Below are 14,840 nucleotides of genomic sequence, written 5' to 3'. Positions count from 1 at the left end.
CTTCACAAACGAGGGTCAATTCAACGCTGGATTTGCACAAAAGATTAACATGACGTCACATGCTAGTGGATGAGTTGAATCAACTCCACAGCAACTACATAAATTTATCCACTAACCATTCAGAAAAGTCTAAAAGTTGTAACTTCTTCCTGAGTCTCTCCATCAGTGTCGACTCCGGTTTGAACAATGTAAGGCTGAACACCGTTACTGACAATCCTCATTTTGGCTGCGTGAGATTCTCCAGCTTTGCTGTTGTTGAGCGACCGAAGCGCGAGCTGTTAAAGATCCGCCCACTTCTGGAAAGGGGGCGGGAGCAGCAGCTCATTTGCATTTAAAGGGACACACACAAAAACTGTGTGTTTTTGCTCACACCCAAATAGGGGCAAATTTGACAAGCTATAATAAATTATCTGTGGGGTACTTTGAGCTGAAACTACACAGACACATTCTGGAGACACCAGAGACTGATACTACATCTTGTGAAAGGAGCATTATAGGTGCACTTTATACCAAACGACTCCTCAAACACTGAAGACGCTGTGATCTGTGTGTGTGTGTGTGTGTGTGTGTGTGTGTGTGTGTTCAGGTGTGGGCCGAGGAGCTTTTCAGCTTGGCATCGAACCTGCTGGCACAGAACATGTGCAGGGAATCCTGTCTGGAGAAGCTGTGAGTATTTCCTGTTCCTGTGAGAACGAAACGGGTTTATGATGTCATCAACACATGACCACCCACTTTACACCATACATGCTTCTCATTTCACATACAAAGAGGTTAGTCGTTCTAGCTGACGTCTGTTGGGTGTAAATGACTGTCATGTGACCCTCACGTAACTTCTGTGAGGATGCCGCTCTAATGCGCACCTACAAGCATGTAATCATCTGTTTATCCGTCTGTCCGACAGAAGCATGCGCTGGTTGAGTATTAACTGCATCTGCTCAGCCGTTGCATAGCGACAGCATGACTGCAGCCGTCTGGTCACATGGTCCGGGACTACAATCCCACGGTGCCGCTTTCTCACACCTGACCGTAAATCAGGACGTCTGTGACTTTGGCCCCGGCACACATGCGGGAAAGAGTCTGGCTGCATTAATTATTTGCAGAAAGCCACTTACTGCTGAATGGTTAATGAAAGTGTTTTGAACGTGGACTATTTTTAGACATGATACTTGTGCTTTTGACATGCTTCAATTCCAACACAATGCATTCTGGGATGGGAGTGGAACAGTGTGGGAAATGTATATACCACACACACACTCACACAGTCACAGTGTTGTTGTTTTATAAGTAATATTTAAGGTAAATTTCTCTGTTGATTTTGATTAGCCTTATTGTTTTGTGTTGAATAAATATTCATCTGATTGCAGAAATGAATTCTATAATCTGAAAAGACAGAAGCATCACAGCGACTCAAACCTCCAGTTCTGTCCGTTTGTGTTTCATGCAGTCGTTCTGTTCTTCACAGATACACAAGACTGACGTTACAGTCGACAGCCGAGGGCGGGATTTCTGTGAAAAAGTGGGTTTGTTCCATCTGTGCCATTTCTGTGAAAGCACACGTTAAACAGATTCACAGACTCTCCTCAGCATGTCTGTACAGATGCTGTCATTTTCTGTCTTCCAGCATCGCCCGCCTGATCCCTGTTGAAAAACGGCGAGTTGAAAACGCTCTGGAGGTCTGCGGCCTGATGACCCGACGAGTAAGAAAACACTTGAGCCTTCTCGGGGCCAAACGTAACGAGAAGGGCACACAGCATCAGTACAGAGACTAAATCATGATTTCTTTTATCTTGAATTACCACTTGGATTTAAATGTCTCCTCTACATGTTAATTTTATGTATATAGAGTATATTAAAGTTTGTAATTATTCTCAATTCTTAACATTGTTACCTAGAAATCACTTCATTTTCTATATACAGCGGCGCAGCAAATCCTGTTCCAGAATCTGTGATTACGCCAAGTTCAAACATTATCTAACATTATCATTTCCTACAGGGTGACTCCATTCCTCAGGACAGATTTACACCTGAAGTATACCGACAGCTGCTGAACAACATTTGTCCACGGAACGACATCGATACGATCTTCTCAGAAATGTCAGTTCCTGTTTCAGTCTTTCTTTCTAATCTTTCCAGTGTTTTTTGTTTATATTTATTCATCAGCTCACATACGCTGCATATGCCTCATCAATCGAAGCAAAAATACACTTGCTGTTATATTTGCATACAGTACGTTCTGGTTCGACAAACCTTCCCTATCTGATATCTGATATTTGATCCATAACAACACATGAAGTTGAAAATATTTGTCATGTGGTAGAAGTGAAATTGGAATTATACTGTCAATGGCCTTAATCACGTTTTAATGTCACCTTTAAACATAAACAGACATTCTAGACCTGGAATAATGTTGAAAATTGACATATTATGAATATTGAATATTCTGGACAGATGATGACAGGCTAAATGACAGTGAATTGTTCTGTAGTGAAGTTCTTTCAGAGGAGGGGCAAGTTACATGAAGACTTTTTTTTTTAACTTTTTTCATTAAAATAACAAATCATTCACAATAAAACCTGAAACGACCTGAAATATGTAAGAAATACATGTATGTGGTCATGAATCGACTCTCTCTGTGTGTGTCTGATGTGCAGTGGCGCTAAGATCCGGCCGTACCTCACCGTGGAGCAGATGACCGACTTCCTGAACAACAAACAGAGAGACCCTCGTCTGAATGAGATCCTGTACCCGCCCCTCAAAGCCGAGCAAGTGCAGGGATTGGTGGAGAAATACGAGCCTGACACCATGCTTTCACAACGAGGTTTGTGTTTTCATCTGTCAGTCAAACGGACACCGCCCACTGCCTGCTGATTCCTGAAAAATGAAGATGATTTAAAATGCTCATATGAGTTGAACAGAATGTTTGCTGTTCAGTGAATAAAAGAGTTTGATGTTGTGTGACGGCCAGAATCCCAAACTTACCCTCTCCAGTCCGTCTACAACATTTATTACAACTAAACTGCAGAAACAACATCACAGCCATGAGCTCATTAACATATGACCCGCCCACATCTATTTAGTGTGAGCTACACCAATGATAAACAAGCTCATTTACATATCATAATGACAAAGAGTCTGTTTAACTGTAAGAGGAAGATCAGGAAATCAGAAGCTGTTTGCAGAGAACATAGATGTGTGTGTTACGAGTCACCAGAGGGCGTTTCTCTAACTGCCATTGAAGAATCCATATGTTTAAAACTGCAAAGATGGCCGTCCTCGTGCTCCTCCGTCTCCAGTTCTGAGCGCACTGCATTAATGGAGTCTTCCTCCATGATGTTTCCTCACGAGGCTGGAAAGGTGAACGTGCCGCTGAGATGAAAGTCACCCTTTGCTGCCTCATTAGAGGAAACCCGTTCAGATGTCAGAGGAAGAACTGTGTTAATTAGGCTGTGGGAGTCTACGGAGGGCATGGCAGGATTAATTAGTGTAAAGTGGCCAGAGGGACGGCGGGACACTACATGCGCCAGACTCCACCTGAGAGAGCCGTGAAGCGGCCGGCCGACATTCCAGCAGCCTGAGCTGTCACTTCTGTGGAAATCATTTGTTGTTGGCATTTTAACAAGGAATCACTCGCAGCATGTCGTGGTTGAATTCTTCTTAAAATGAGATTATGTAGATCAGAGGTGCTCGTGTCTGTTCCAAACACACCTCAGGTGTTCCTGAAGGTCTTTAATAGCTGGTTCTGACTGTGCAGGAGGTCGAGGAACACAACTGAGCATGTAGAGTATTTGAAGAAGGGACTGAAGGCTCTTTCCAGCACTGGCTCATGTTTGCACCCTTACACAGGATTGATGATGTGGTTGTGTTGTGCTGCAGGGCAGATCTCGGTGGAGGGATTCGCCAGATATCTGAGCGGAGAAGAGAACAGTATCATCCCTCCAGAGAAGCTGGACCAGAGTGAAGACATGACACTGCCCCTCTCACATTACTTCATCAACTCCTCGCACAACACCTACCTCACAGGTCAGCCAATCAGACGACTCACATGACACCTAACTCACAGGTCAGCCAATCAGACGACTCGCACGACACCTAACTCACAGGTCAGCCAATCAGATGACTCGCACGACACCTAACTCACAGGTCAGCCAATCAGATGACTCACACGACACCTGCCTCACAGGTCAGCCAATCAGATGACTCACACAACACCTAACTCACAGGTCAGCCAATCAGACGACTCACACGACACCTAACTCACAGGTCAGCCAATCAGACGACTCACACAACACCTAACTCACAGGTCAGCCAATCAGACGACTCACACGACACCTAACTCACAGGTCAGCCAATCAGACGACTCACACGACACCTGCCTCACAGGTCAGCCAATCAGATGACTCACACGACACCTAACTCACAGGTCAGCCAATCAGACGACTCACACGACACCTAACTCACAGGTCAGCCAATCAGACGACTCACACGACACCTAACTCACAGGTCAGCCAATCAGATGACTCACACAACACCTAACTCACAGGTCAGCCAATCAGACGACTCACACGACACCTAACTCACAGGTCAGCCAATCAGACGACTCACACGACACCTGCCTCACAGGTCAGCCAATCAGATGACTCACACAACACCTAACTCACAGGTCAGCCAATCAGACGACTCACACGACACCTAACTCACAGGTCAGCCAATCAGATGACTCACACAACACCTAACTCACAGGTCAGCCAATCAGACGACTCACACGACACCTAACTCACAGGTCAGCCAATCAGACGACTCACACGACACCTGCCTCACAGGTCAGCCAATCAGATGACTCACACGACACCTAACTCACAGGTCAGCCAATCAGATGACTCACACGACACCTAACTCACAGGTCAGCCAATCAGATGACTCACACGACACCTAACTCACAGGTCAGCCAATCAGACGACTCACACGACACCTAACTCACAGGTCAGCCAATCAGACGACTCACACGACACCTGCCTCACAGGTCAGCCAATCAGATGACTCACACGACACCTAACTCACAGGTCAGCCAATCAGACGACTCACACGACACCTAACTCACAGGTCAGCCAATCAGACGACTCACACGACACCTGCCTCACAGGTCAGCCAATCAGACGACTCACACGACACCTGCCTCACAGGTCAGCTAAACAAAGGACACGTTGTTAAACAGCTGTACGATCCATTGAACAAATTGTATTTCTGTCCCTCACAGCCTAGTTTTCATTCTTGTCAAAAGTTGAATATGTCTCTAACTGATCTCAGGTCAGTTCTCAGCTCTGAACTAATCAGCTTTACAGTGAACTCTTCTAGAAGCTTCTGACCGTGAGATCCTTTAGGTCCATAAGGACGTTATCTGAACAGTTAATTTCTCAGAATATCTTCCTCTAATAAATATGTATTTTGAGCAAATGTGTCTCTTTGGCCAGCAAAGGTGGTAAGAATGTCACTCTTCATCCCAAAATGTGTTTGTCATTATTAATTTATAGTCAGAAATATAAAATCCCAGCCGCAGGCCGTATACGCCGTCAGCGCTGCTAATGTGACCCTCGTCAGTTTGCAGTGAATGCAGCAGTAAACATCACAACCGTCAGGGATTTTGTTTGGGTTTTTAATTGCTGTTTCTGTCTTCATTCAGACTTTATGAATAAGTGAATGTGAACAGAGAGTCACTCTGAGAGAATACAGCAGATGTTTAGTCTTTGAACATGAACTACTGTGAGACCACATGCTCATTAATACCCAAATAATCCTCAGTGTCTGTCATTTGTGGTCTGAACAGATGATCCAGGGTTAATGCTGTTTCAGGTGCTAATGCGTTTAGAATTAGCCATTCGAGTGAAGATGGAGTGACTAAAATGTCCTGGTGGTTTACTTGTAGAATTATGATATTAATGTCCGTGTCATTTGTGCTAATGGCAGTACTTCAGTTAGATGAGATGTCTTACTAATGCATTTCAGATCCATTTCCGTAAGTTCTGTCAATTATCTCAATCAGACGGAAAGTACATAATCGCTCAGAAATGTGATTCTCCACCTTCATTAAAGGCTTTTCATTAAATTTTTGTTGCATTAGAGTTGCAGATGAAATGGTATAATAACTTGTACAGTTTGCATACAATATTATGAAAGCAAAATAAATAGACTGACCAGCTTTTAAAAGGAGGAGAAACACACTCTTTATGTGTTTGACGTGCTCCGTGTGTTCGGCAGCGGGTCAGCTGGCTGGAAACTCATCGGTGGAGATCTACCGGCAGGTCCTGCTGTCCGGCTGCCGCTGCGTGGAGCTGGACTGCTGGAAGGGCCGGACCGCCGACGAGGAGCCGGTGATCACACACGGCTTCACCATGACCTCCGAGATCTCTTTCAAGGTACAGGACAGAAATGTTGTGAGATGGTTTTGATGGCCTGAGATTTCCATCATGATTTCAAAGGCGTCTTGTGTTTTCAGGAGGTGATCGAGGCCATTGCGGAGAGTGCCTTCAAGACGTCCCCGTTCCCCGTCATCCTGTCCTTTGAGAACCACGTGGACTCGTAAGCAGCAAAGCTCTTTTCACATCATTCCTCCTTTTCTTAGAAGGACAGAAATGTTCAGAGTAATTACAGCTTTACTCACAGGATGATGTTTGAGTTAATATTCACAGTGTGGGTGAGATAATAAATATTTATTTATTTATTTATTTATTTATTGTAATTGTACAAACGCAGAATGGTTTAGAGTTAGAGGATAGAATTTGAAGTTTGTACAGTATAAAAATCATTATGTCTGTGAATCCTCATAAAACACTCTGATGATGTTCCTCAAGCGTTCTGCTCAGGGTTTGTTCTGTTTGTTCAGTCTTCTGACTTGCACTGATAGAGTGATTCATTCAGATCGTCCATAGCTGCATTTCCTCTGAACAGACGGCTGATTCCTGTGTGTCTCATTGTCTTACTGTCTCTGTTTGTGTCTCAGTCCAAAACAGCAGGCAAAGATGGCAGAGTATTGTCGATCAATATTCGGAGATGCATTGCTCACAGACCCGCTGGAGAAATACCCTGTGAGTGAACAAACAGATCACACACACACACACACACACACGTATAACTTCTCCATGAAAGGGATACTTTACCCAAAAATGATCATTCTGTCATCATTTAAATGCATAAAATCAAACTTTTATTTTGGCGTGTTGTGGTGAAGAGCTGTGAGTTTGTGTTTCTGCCGATAGTTTTCTCAGAAGGTGAAACGCTGCTGAAGAGACTCTGGAGATAAAGTTCATGTGTTCATATAGTGAGGAGTCAGTGATGACAGAATTTACATTTTTGGATGAATCGGTCCTTTAAAAACTACAATATCAACTGTTTTTCTTGTTTTTTCACACTTCCTCCTAGCCTTTGCTCTCATCATACATTATAATGCTGGGAAACACAACGTCCCTCATGAGTAACTTGAAAACCCCAACATTAGCGCTCCAATATTTGTGCTTTTTTTAAAACTGCAGAAGAGGTTTTGTCTGTTCTAATCCATCATACACACCTCTGAAAGTAAAGTCAGGAGTTTTCCTGGGTTTTTCTCGTGTGTTCAGTTGGAGGCCGGTGTTCCTCTGCCGAGTCCAGTGGACCTGATGGGGAAAATCCTCATCAAAAACAAGAAGAATTCCCACAAATCTGACGGCTGCGTCAAGAAGAAGCTGACTGAGCAGACGTCCAGCGCCTGCAGCGACACGTCCAGCGTGTGTGAGCCCTCGTCCCCCAGCGCAGGTGCGAGCCGCACAAAACACCTCAGTTATCAGAGTTCATGCGAGTAAACTGACACATTCTGTGACTTTTAGTAATGTCATTGTGACCAGAAGCAGCGGTCATGCGTTTGAACTGCTGTGCAGCAACACTCACATGAGCGTGAGTCACCTGACATGAGATCCTTTACATCAGCTAATAAAGCTGCTATATCGCTTGCTGTTAAAGCCGTTTGTAAACGCTGTAGGATTCGCTCTTGATGTGTTGGTACAGACTGATGCTTCTGCTCCTGTCGGGAAGGACGGTGTTGGTCTCACGCTGCCCCCTGCTGACAAATCAGCTTCAGTACATGAGGTGTCTGTGTGAACATTGGCCTCTCGCTTTAGTGCTGTTTGTCTTTCCCACTGAGCACATTATTTTATCTTGTTTTGTGTTCATGTACAGCGTGATTGTGTAATGTGTGCATCAGCATCACAGCAAGGAGGATGCAGGATGTCAAATTTGTTGGCATAAAATGTAAATTCACCCTGTATATTTTCAGTTTATCCCTGCATGTTTCTTTCTGGTCATTTTTAATCAAAATGTGGATTAACTGGATCTTATATTGAAATGACAGACTTCTCTTTGTGACGTATGCAGGATTGTCCAATCATTCAGTTAGATTAAACTCCGCCCCTTTCTTAGGTCCGCCTCCATTTTTGAAACAACACCCACATTTTCAACAACCGACAGGTAAAATCAAGTCACCGCCTTGCACTTGTTCTCCCCCCGATAATCCAAGATCTGTCGCTTTTTCCGATTCATTACGACTCGTTCTAGTTTTATAGTCCTCAATGATTAATTACAGCCTTGGTGTTCTCCAGGTGCTGGTGAAGCTGAAACTTCAGTCAGTGTTGTGCGGGTCACACTATCCAGTCTTGTGTTCCACTGAATGATGAACCATATTTCTGTAACAGGGTCGACGCATCAGGAGACGCCGGACAGCGTTCATGCAGACGGGACTGAGAGATTCGAAAGAAGATTCCAGGGAATGAAGTCCTTTGATAAAACCAGCGGCTCGATATCAAATAACGCAGGTCTGGTTGATGACAAAGATTTGATCAGCGTGAAGCGGGGTAAAATGAGCCATGCTCCTCAAACTGAGTGTACTGATGTGATGTCACCGTTTGTCCATCAGGTGAAGCAGACGCAGAGAGCGATGTTGATGATGATAACGACGAAAGTAAAAAATCCATTGATGAAGTAAGTCACATTAACACGTGTGGGTCATGTGACTGCTCCAATGGCCAAATGTTTCTGGGTAATGTTTTCATGTGTTAAAGTTCCTGCAGGAGGCGCATGATGTGTGATTGTTCAAATCTGCTTACAAACACACTCACAATAAATCTATTTAGTGTGTGTGTGTGTGTGTGTGTGTGTGTGTGTGTGTGTGTGCGTGTGTGTGCGTGTGTGTGTTGAGTTTGCCATCTGGTGGTCTTTCAGTGCAGCGCAGCCTCAGATCTCAGTAAATCTTCTCTGTTCGCAGCAGTTTGAGGGTATAATGATACTCATCTGGTTCTGTATGCGATACTGAGTTCACGATTTGATGCTCTTTAAGTAAACCTAGAATTATTTTCATTTTAAATGGGATTTATTTCCCTTTTACTTTTAAAACAGTTCACTTACTAGTAAAACTTGCTTGTCATTGAATGATTATTGTGACCACATATGTGACCCTGGACCACAAAACCAGTCGTAAGTCACACCGGTATATTTGTAGCAATAGCCAACAATAAATTGTATGGGTCAAAATTAACGATTTTTCTTTTATGCCAAAAATCATTAGGATATTAAGTAAAGATCATGTTCAAAAGGATATTTCCTACTGTAAATATATCAAAAATGTATTTTTGTGAGTGGATATGCATTGCTACTTTAAAGGCGATTTTCACAATATTTAGATTTTTTTGCACCCTCAGATTCCAGATTTTCAAAGAGTTGTATCTCGGCCAAATATTGTCCTATCCTAACAAACCATACATCAATGGAAAGATTATTTATTCAGCTTTCATTTGACTGGGTCACATATTATGAAAAGAAAAATTCATAATTTTATATTGAAAATACAGAATTATATTGCTTGTACAGTCACTGATACATTTTAAGTATTTTATATTGATATTGTTTAAAGTTTAAAAATAGTATTGTCACTTATTTATTGATTTATTAATTTGTTTTGCAGGGCTTTGCTTATCCAGTAATATATTTTAATTTATAGACATTTGTCATTATCAGCACCAACAAATATTGATCTCATAGCATTATTATGCATTATACATAATATTTAGCATTATACTGTATATAGTAGTTTAATGTAGTACTATGAGTAAATTGTGCTTTTCTGGTTCAGTCTTTTCCTGTATTACATGCACTGAGATAATGAGGAGAAACCATCTGAGCGTAATATCCACAGTGCATATGATGAGATGTGTGAATGGGATCTATAGTTCCAGCTGTAGAGATCTGATCTGACACTGGCATGACTCGAGACACGTGTCTCTGCTGTCTGTAGGGGATGGCGGTAAATGAAGCCTTCGCCACAGAGGAGATGTCCAACTTAGTCAACTACGTTCAGCCTGTTAAATTCAACTCCTTCGAGGCGTGCAAAAGTAAGTCAGTCTGTTCTTATGCCACGAGATGTATTTCACACAGATAGATCCCTGTTTTTTAAGGTGTGTGACTGTTTGTTTTCCACAGAGATTGATCGAAGTTACGAAATGTCGTCGTTTGTGGAGACTAAAGCGCTGGAGCTGCTCAAAGAATCGCCGGTGGAGTTCGTCGAGTATCTTTTATTTGTATTGCGCTTTTGCTGGCTGAAGACTCTTTCGATTCAAAGTGTATTTTTGTGTTTAATAAAAGGTGTAAAAGCTCTTTTTATCCTTTGTTAGAGATTCTTAACTCCGTCACACAGGTATAATAAACTACAGCTGAGCAGAATTTATCCCAAAGGAACGCGAGTCGACTCCTCGAACTACATGCCTCAAGTCTTCTGGAACGCCGGCTGTCAGCTCGTCGCTCTGAACTTCCAGACCATCGGTACCTTCAGTTCAGTTCGTTCAGATGTGTGTGGTTTCTGCCTCTGCGCCCGAGATTGAGACCGCTCTGCAGTGTGAAGCAGAATCACCTGCTTGACCAAAGTTTTAACGTTATATCTCTGAAATATCCTGTTCCTTTTTAAACTCAGTGAGGTTGTCGGAGACTCGCTGGCTGTCAGGATGAGCTTTTACTCCAGGAGTGTCACACTGTCCTGACAGGGAAACCCACATTGATCTGTGTGTGCATGACTGCATAATATAAAGTTTTAGTTCGTGCAGCTCATTCGCTGCTATTCTTCAGATGCATTTAGAAACATAGAAATGTTCTTTTCACTTCTATAAAGGAACATCACAGCGCACCGGTCCGATTCGTCCATAATGAAATTGTTTGTTTATTGATTTCATTATGGATTAGCTCGAATGTGCTTGATGAAGCTCTGTGTGTGTCTGTGATCGGCAGATCTGCCCATGCAGCTGAATCTGGGCATATTCGAGTACAACGGGAAATGTGGCTACAGACTGAAGCCGGAGTTCATGAGACGGACGGACAAACAGTTTGACCCGTTCACACAGAGTACAGTAGATGGGATCGTCGCACACACGCTGTCCGTGAAGGTGAGTGAAGGGCTCAGATGTGTTAACAATACGTGCCGCCTCATATCGCCATTCAAAAAGGAGACGACATGCATTATAGGTATGAAAAATGGATCCGAGATTTAATCAGATGCAGTTCTTGGCCCATTGTGTTTTAGGTCATCGCTAGAGAAAATGGAAGTTTCCCTCCGGTTTGCAGCACAAATATGGAAATAAACATTTCATTTGAAAGGTTATTTTACTTAATTGGTCCACATTTTCTTTTGAGATATTGGAATATATCTTTATGCATCTATAAGACGCCAATGTGTCTGTGCACCACAATTTTACTCTTGTGCAAATCAGAAAGAAGTAATGAACAAAAGAGTGAGATGATATTCTGTTGGCCCTTCAAGGATTAGTTCACTTTCAAATGAAAATCAGCCCAAGCTTTAGTCACCCTCAAGCCATCCTAGATGTCCATGACTTTCTTCTTTCTGATGAACACAATCGGAGTTCTATTAATAAATATCCTGACGCATCTGAGCTTTATAATGGTAGTGAATGGGACCAACGAGTATGAGCTCAAGAAAGTGTCTCCATCCACATCCATCCATCATAAACGTACTCCACACAGCTCTGGAGGGTTAATAAAGCCCTTCTGAAGCCAAACAATGCGTTTGTGTAGGAAAATATCCATATTTAACAAGTTATAAAATAAAATATTTAGCTTCCACCAGAGTGCCTTCCGTATTCAACTTACGAAGAAAGTGTAACTAACCCTCACGTCAGTTACGCTTGTTTTGTAAGTTGAATAGGGAAGGTGTAGGACGTGGCGTAAAATTTTTGAACTGCGAGAGTTTTACACTTTCTTAGTTAGTTGAATACGGAAGGCGGTCTGCGGAAGCTAGATATTTTACTTCATAACTTGTTAAAAATGGATATTTTTCTTACACAATTGCATCGCTTCGCTTCAGAAGGGCTTTATTAACCCCCGGAGCCGTGTGGAGTATGTTTTGCTTTGGATGGAAGCACTTTCTTCAGCTTCATACTCGTTGGTCTCGTTCACTGCCATTATAAAGCTTGGATGCGTCAGGATATTTATTAATATTTCTCAGATTGTGTTCATCAGAAAGAAGAAAGTCATATACACCTAGGATGGCTTGAGGGTGAGTAAAGCTTGGGGTAATTTTCATTTTAAAGTCCTTTAAAATCTGTCAACTGTGATTTTCCTGTTGGTGAACTTACAGATATGGTTTGTTTTTGATTCCTCAGTTTTGAGCATCATATAGATAAAGAAACCAGACTAATGTGCTTCTGAACACATGGGAGTTAATTGCTCCAAATTCATGAATAGATTTATTGGATATTACTATGTTAAATTAGATTACAAATTGGTTTGCAAAATAACGTGTCTGAGTTGAATTGCGAAACTTGTAAATGCTGCTGTTGAGGTGCATGTGTGTTTTTGACAGGGGCTGATGGGATGGCGTAATTAATCTGGAATATTTAATATCAATAAGAATATGATATTAACCAGGAATAAATACCTAGTTCTGTCATGAAACTCTAGATGGCACAGGCGGATAGGTCTAACTCATTTGGTAGCGATCATGTCGTTAATAACAGTGTTTTCCGTTACCCGTACTTTACAAATGTTTTTAAAAGTTGTTGGAGTCTCTTTGTTATTGAAAGATCTCACCAATAGAGGGCAGCTGCTGTAATCTGTGCATATACAGCATTACAACACTGAATCGAAAGACTCATTTAAAATCGAGCACGTTTGGTTTTCAGCCAGTGAGTCCCAAATGTTCGGATGTTCATTTCAGTGCATCAGATCCAGCAGATTGAGAGTGAACTTCTGGTGCTGAATGAGGCTCCTGTCTTTAACAGATCATATCCGCTCAGTTCCTGTCTGAAAAGAAAGTCGGTGTTTACGTGGAGGTGGAAATGTATGGCCTGCCGGTGGACACCAAACGGAAAGCGTTTAAGACCAAGACGTCCCAAAGCAATGCCGTCAATCCGGTGTGGGATGAAGAGCCAATGGTCTTCAAAAGAGTATGTCTGAATGCTGTGACAGAGACTAAACCGTCAGGCTGATGTTTTCCACAAAACACTCTGATTTTGATGATCTGTTTGTTTCAGGTGGTTCTTCCCACGCTCGCGTCGCTGAGGATAGCCGTGTACGAAGACAACGGAAAAGTTATTGGCCATCGCATCATCCCAGTATGTGCCATCCGACCTGGCAAGTATCTGTTTCTTTCCTCTTGATGTGAAACGGCATGAGGACAGATTGCGGTCCAGTGGCTGATGGGTAAAGAGCGTCATGAACGCGCGCGTCTCTCTGCTGCAGGATATCATTACATCAGTCTGAGGAATGACAAGAACCAAGCGGTGAATCTGTCGTCTGTGTTCGTCTACACTGAGGTCAAGGACTACGTCCCAGACACCTTTGCAGGTACAAGAGCCAGATATATATGAGGAACGATTCTGACATGTTGTTGCATCATTATGCTTTTGTAGTGTTTCATTTTTTGTACTTTAAGTCTCATATCTACACACAAGCTCTTCTGAAAGAGTTCAGCACATGTCCTGACTGTGTTTGTGGTGTCAGATGTGATCGAGGCTCTGTCCAATCCCATCCTGTATGTCAGTCTGATGGAGCAGAGAGCCGATCAGCTGGCGGCTCTGACACAGGAGGAGGAGGAGGCCGACGGAGAGCAGGTGAGTGAGTTCAGGTGCGTTTAACTGCACAATTATTGCTGACAGTGACTGAATTCAGTGTACAAAGACTTTGTGTAGAAATATAAAGCCAATGTAAATGATGAGCTGTTTAACACTGTGCTTTTTTTGTGGAGTACACTTCACAGCTATAACAATAATGGCACAGAGAACCAACATCATTGGAATCACTTTCAGAATGATTTTTTCTCCAGCTGATGAATGATAAAAACATTGACAGCCAATCAGAATCCATCCTGCTTATTATCACTTTTATATTGTTTTTGAACATATTTATGTGTCCGCAGTGTGTACACAACCACCCTATTGTGCTAAAAATCCATCCACTGCATTTCCTATTTTCCCCATAAATCTGAAACAGTGTCTCAAAATGAGCCATTCAGGAATGTGCTCCAATGTGATGCCACATTTTACAGACCCCACCCACGACTGCTGATGGACTCCGCCCTATTAGCTTAGCTCCTCCCCGAGTGAGCCGTACACAGTCCGCCATGTTTATCTCCTCGCCAGAGCGTTTAACAGCAGCATTCAAGTTAGAAATGTGTTCTTATTAAAGCTGCTAAAGTTATTCAGTCAAGAGCAGTGAGTGATTTTCTGTTTTTCTTTTGTTGTTTGATTCATATGAACAGCAGATACAGCAGTAGTTACTGTATATTACGCTGCTGTCACTTTAATACACAGATCTAATACACA

General features: G+C 42.6%; 1 protein-coding gene and 1 long non-coding RNA gene across 2 annotated transcripts in view; one reads left to right on the top strand and one right to left on the bottom strand.

Moving 5' to 3' along the window:
* The window catches only part of LOC127501913 (1-phosphatidylinositol 4,5-bisphosphate phosphodiesterase beta-1), a 68,777-nt gene that overhangs the window by 37,548 nt on the left and 16,389 nt on the right, over positions 1 to 14,840 (top strand). Inside the window, exons 5-24 of the mRNA XM_051874225.1 lie at positions 587 to 666; positions 1,463 to 1,516; positions 1,622 to 1,697; positions 1,994 to 2,094; positions 2,652 to 2,818; positions 3,874 to 4,020; positions 6,253 to 6,410; positions 6,491 to 6,573; positions 6,995 to 7,079; positions 7,608 to 7,782; positions 8,715 to 8,834; positions 8,936 to 9,000; positions 10,310 to 10,406; positions 10,495 to 10,579; positions 10,709 to 10,833; positions 11,293 to 11,447; positions 13,299 to 13,463; positions 13,551 to 13,650; positions 13,759 to 13,863; positions 14,020 to 14,129. Of these exons, the coding sequence (XP_051730185.1) occupies positions 587 to 666; positions 1,463 to 1,516; positions 1,622 to 1,697; positions 1,994 to 2,094; positions 2,652 to 2,818; positions 3,874 to 4,020; positions 6,253 to 6,410; positions 6,491 to 6,573; positions 6,995 to 7,079; positions 7,608 to 7,782; positions 8,715 to 8,834; positions 8,936 to 9,000; positions 10,310 to 10,406; positions 10,495 to 10,579; positions 10,709 to 10,833; positions 11,293 to 11,447; positions 13,299 to 13,463; positions 13,551 to 13,650; positions 13,759 to 13,863; positions 14,020 to 14,129 (2,253 nt within the window). The remainder of the gene's footprint in view (positions 1 to 586; positions 667 to 1,462; positions 1,517 to 1,621; positions 1,698 to 1,993; positions 2,095 to 2,651; positions 2,819 to 3,873; positions 4,021 to 6,252; positions 6,411 to 6,490; positions 6,574 to 6,994; positions 7,080 to 7,607; positions 7,783 to 8,714; positions 8,835 to 8,935; positions 9,001 to 10,309; positions 10,407 to 10,494; positions 10,580 to 10,708; positions 10,834 to 11,292; positions 11,448 to 13,298; positions 13,464 to 13,550; positions 13,651 to 13,758; positions 13,864 to 14,019; positions 14,130 to 14,840) is intronic.
* On the bottom strand, positions 4,722 to 5,198 carry LOC127501984 (uncharacterized). The gene is made up of 3 exons (XR_007926751.1): positions 5,170 to 5,198; positions 5,010 to 5,089; positions 4,722 to 4,849 (listed from the first exon to the last, which is right to left on the bottom strand). It is a non-coding gene; the product is annotated as an uncharacterized LOC127501984 (long non-coding RNA).

The sequence above is a fragment of the Ctenopharyngodon idella genome, chromosome 20, assembly GCF_019924925.1.
Source record: "Ctenopharyngodon idella isolate HZGC_01 chromosome 20, HZGC01, whole genome shotgun sequence".
NCBI classification, from domain to species: domain Eukaryota; kingdom Metazoa; phylum Chordata; class Actinopteri; order Cypriniformes; family Xenocyprididae; genus Ctenopharyngodon; species Ctenopharyngodon idella.
This window is presented reverse-complemented; position numbering and strand designations above follow the sequence as displayed.